The sequence below is a fragment of the Microtus oregoni genome, unplaced genomic scaffold (assembly GCF_018167655.1).
Source record: "Microtus oregoni isolate MIOR12 unplaced genomic scaffold, Mior012 000012F_ref0000307, whole genome shotgun sequence".
Taxonomy (NCBI): domain Eukaryota; kingdom Metazoa; phylum Chordata; class Mammalia; order Rodentia; family Cricetidae; genus Microtus; species Microtus oregoni.
Genome location: NW_024543071.1, coordinates 45328157 through 45330461, shown reverse-complemented (window position 1 = coordinate 45330461; position 2305 = coordinate 45328157). Strand labels below are relative to the sequence as shown.

Genomic DNA, 2305 nt, shown 5'->3' with positions numbered 1-2305 from the left:
ATTGATGAAATGCAAATACTCAGTTAACAAGATAGAATTGCTACCTGTGAAATCACTTAGTTCATTATGAAACTCAAAATAGAGACTGAACCAAAGTGGAAATTGTACATTGGCATAAGTTCAGTTAAATATGTTAGACTATTAGAATTAGAAGTGACTTAGAATAGCTATAAGAATGACTTGACTTCAATGTGCCTGAGCTAATGGGAGCTCACCACCTCCAACTGGACTTGGAATGAATGAGCACGAGATCAAACTAGTTCCTCTGAATGTGGTTGACAGTTGGGGAAGACTGAGGGGACAATGACAATGGCACTGGGATTTGTCTCTACTGCACATACTGGCTTTCTGGGATCCTATTCTCTTTGGATGTATACTTTGCTCAACCTAGATGCAGTGGGGAGGGCCTTGGACTTTCCACAAGGCAAGGTGCCTTGCCCTCTCTTAAGATTGGGGCTGGGTGGGAGGATGTGTGGAGGGAGTGGGAGGGGAGTGAGAGGAGGGGAGGAAGTAGAAATTTGGATTGGTATTTTTTTAAAGTAATAAAAATAGATTAGGATACACAAAACACACACACACACACACAGAAAATGACTTGACTGCTGAACAAAAATCACCAATATAAACTTGTATAAATATGAATAAATGTCTCAACCTTTTGTGCTTCCTAATTTATAAGATTAGAACAGGCAGTCAAACTCAAAATTCTGTTGGGAGGAAGCAATTAATACACCGTAAAGTTTTTATGGCAGTTCTTGGCAAATGAGAAACACGTGTTTGACTGAACTAAAGAGTAATGAATTAGAAAATAGATTCAGCCAGAAAAACATTTTGATTAGATTCTTAAACTGTTTACATGTTTGCTAACAATCTATAAAATTGAAATTGGGCGGAACATTGTTAAAGATTCTACAGATTTAATAACTTTTAGCCCTATAAGTTGCAATCATTTCTCTCAAGATCATGCCTTTATACAAAATATCAAAGTACATGTTGCTTGTTAATGTGATGTTCAATTTAACTTCTTAATCTTTTTGTAACCTTTGACACTTTGATACAGTGCATTCTTTGATTCTCTAGTAACCCTAATGGAGAACAGCACAGACATTACAGGGTTCATCCTGCTGGGACTTACTGATGACCAAGCCCTGGAGCTTCCTCTCTTTATCATCTTCCTCCTCATCTATACCATCACCCTGATGGGGAACCTGGGGATGATCCTGCTTATTGTCCTGGACTCCCAACTCCATACTCCCATGTATATTTTCCTTGGTAATCTATCACTGGTGGACTTCTGTTACTCTTCAGGAGTCACTCCGAAAGTTATGGCTGGGTTTCTAGTAGGAGACAAAGTCATGTCCTACAATGACTGTGCTACTCAGATGTTCTTTGTTACTGGCTTTGCTACTGTGGAAAATTACCTCTTGGCCTCAATGGCCTATGATCGCTATGCAGCCGTGTGTAAGCCGCTACACTATACTACCACCATGACTACAGGTGTGTGTGTATGCATGATTGCAGGCTGCTATGCCTGTGGCTTCATGAATGCCTGCATCTACACTGGGGATGCATTCAGTCTCTCCTTCTGTGAGCCCTATGTAGTGCATCATTTCTTCTGTGATATTCCAGCAGTCATGGTACTCTCTTGTTTTGATAAACACATGAATGAGCTGATTCTTGTTTGTGTAGCCAGTTTCAATATCTTCTTTGCTCTCATTGTCATCTTAATATCCTACCTAATGATCTTTATCACCATCCTAAGGATGCGCTCAGCAGCAGGGCATCAGAAGGCCATTTCCACCTGCGCATCCCATTTTGCTGCTGTTTTTATTTTCTATGGTACTGTAATTTTTATGTACTTGCAGCCTAGCTCCAGTCACGCCATGGACACTGACAAAACTGCATCTGTGTTCTACACCATGGTCATCCCCATGTTGAACCCCCTGGTCTACAGTCTGAGGAACAAGGAAGTCAAGAGTGCGTTCAAAAAGATTGTTTTCAGGGCAAAATAGCATTTACAATACTGATTTTACACATTTGAGGTGTGCAATTCCTGGATTTATTTCTCTCACATGTTTTCCCATGGAATCAGATTTAATTTGTTATCTATCTATCTATCTATCTATCTATCTATCTATCTATCTATCTACCTATCTATCCATCACTTGTGTGTGTGTGTGTGTGTGTGTGTGTGTGTGTGTGCATGTATGAGTGTACAATGTGTGACAGGCATTTCAGAGAACTGATTTGAAGGTTAAAGTACAACTGGTGAAAGGCAGTCTCTCTCTTTATCTACCACACAGGT

The 2305-nt window shown here is 40.0% G+C and overlaps 1 protein-coding gene across 1 annotated transcript; it reads left to right on the top strand.

The window, feature by feature from the left end:
* Positions 1-1085: 1085 nt before the first annotated feature.
* LOC121454223 (olfactory receptor 5B3-like) lies at positions 1086-2012 on the top strand. The gene has a single exon (XM_041661471.1). The coding sequence runs from the start codon at positions 1089-1091 to the stop codon at positions 2010-2012; it is 924 nt and encodes a 307-aa protein (XP_041517405.1). The 5' UTR covers positions 1086-1088.
* The last annotated feature ends 293 nt before the right edge of the window (positions 2013-2305 follow it).

Coding starts and splice junctions, on each gene's coding strand:
- LOC121454223 (XM_041661471.1), top strand. CDS start 1,089: ATGGAGAACAGCACAGACATTACAGGGTTCATCCTGCTGGGACTTACT.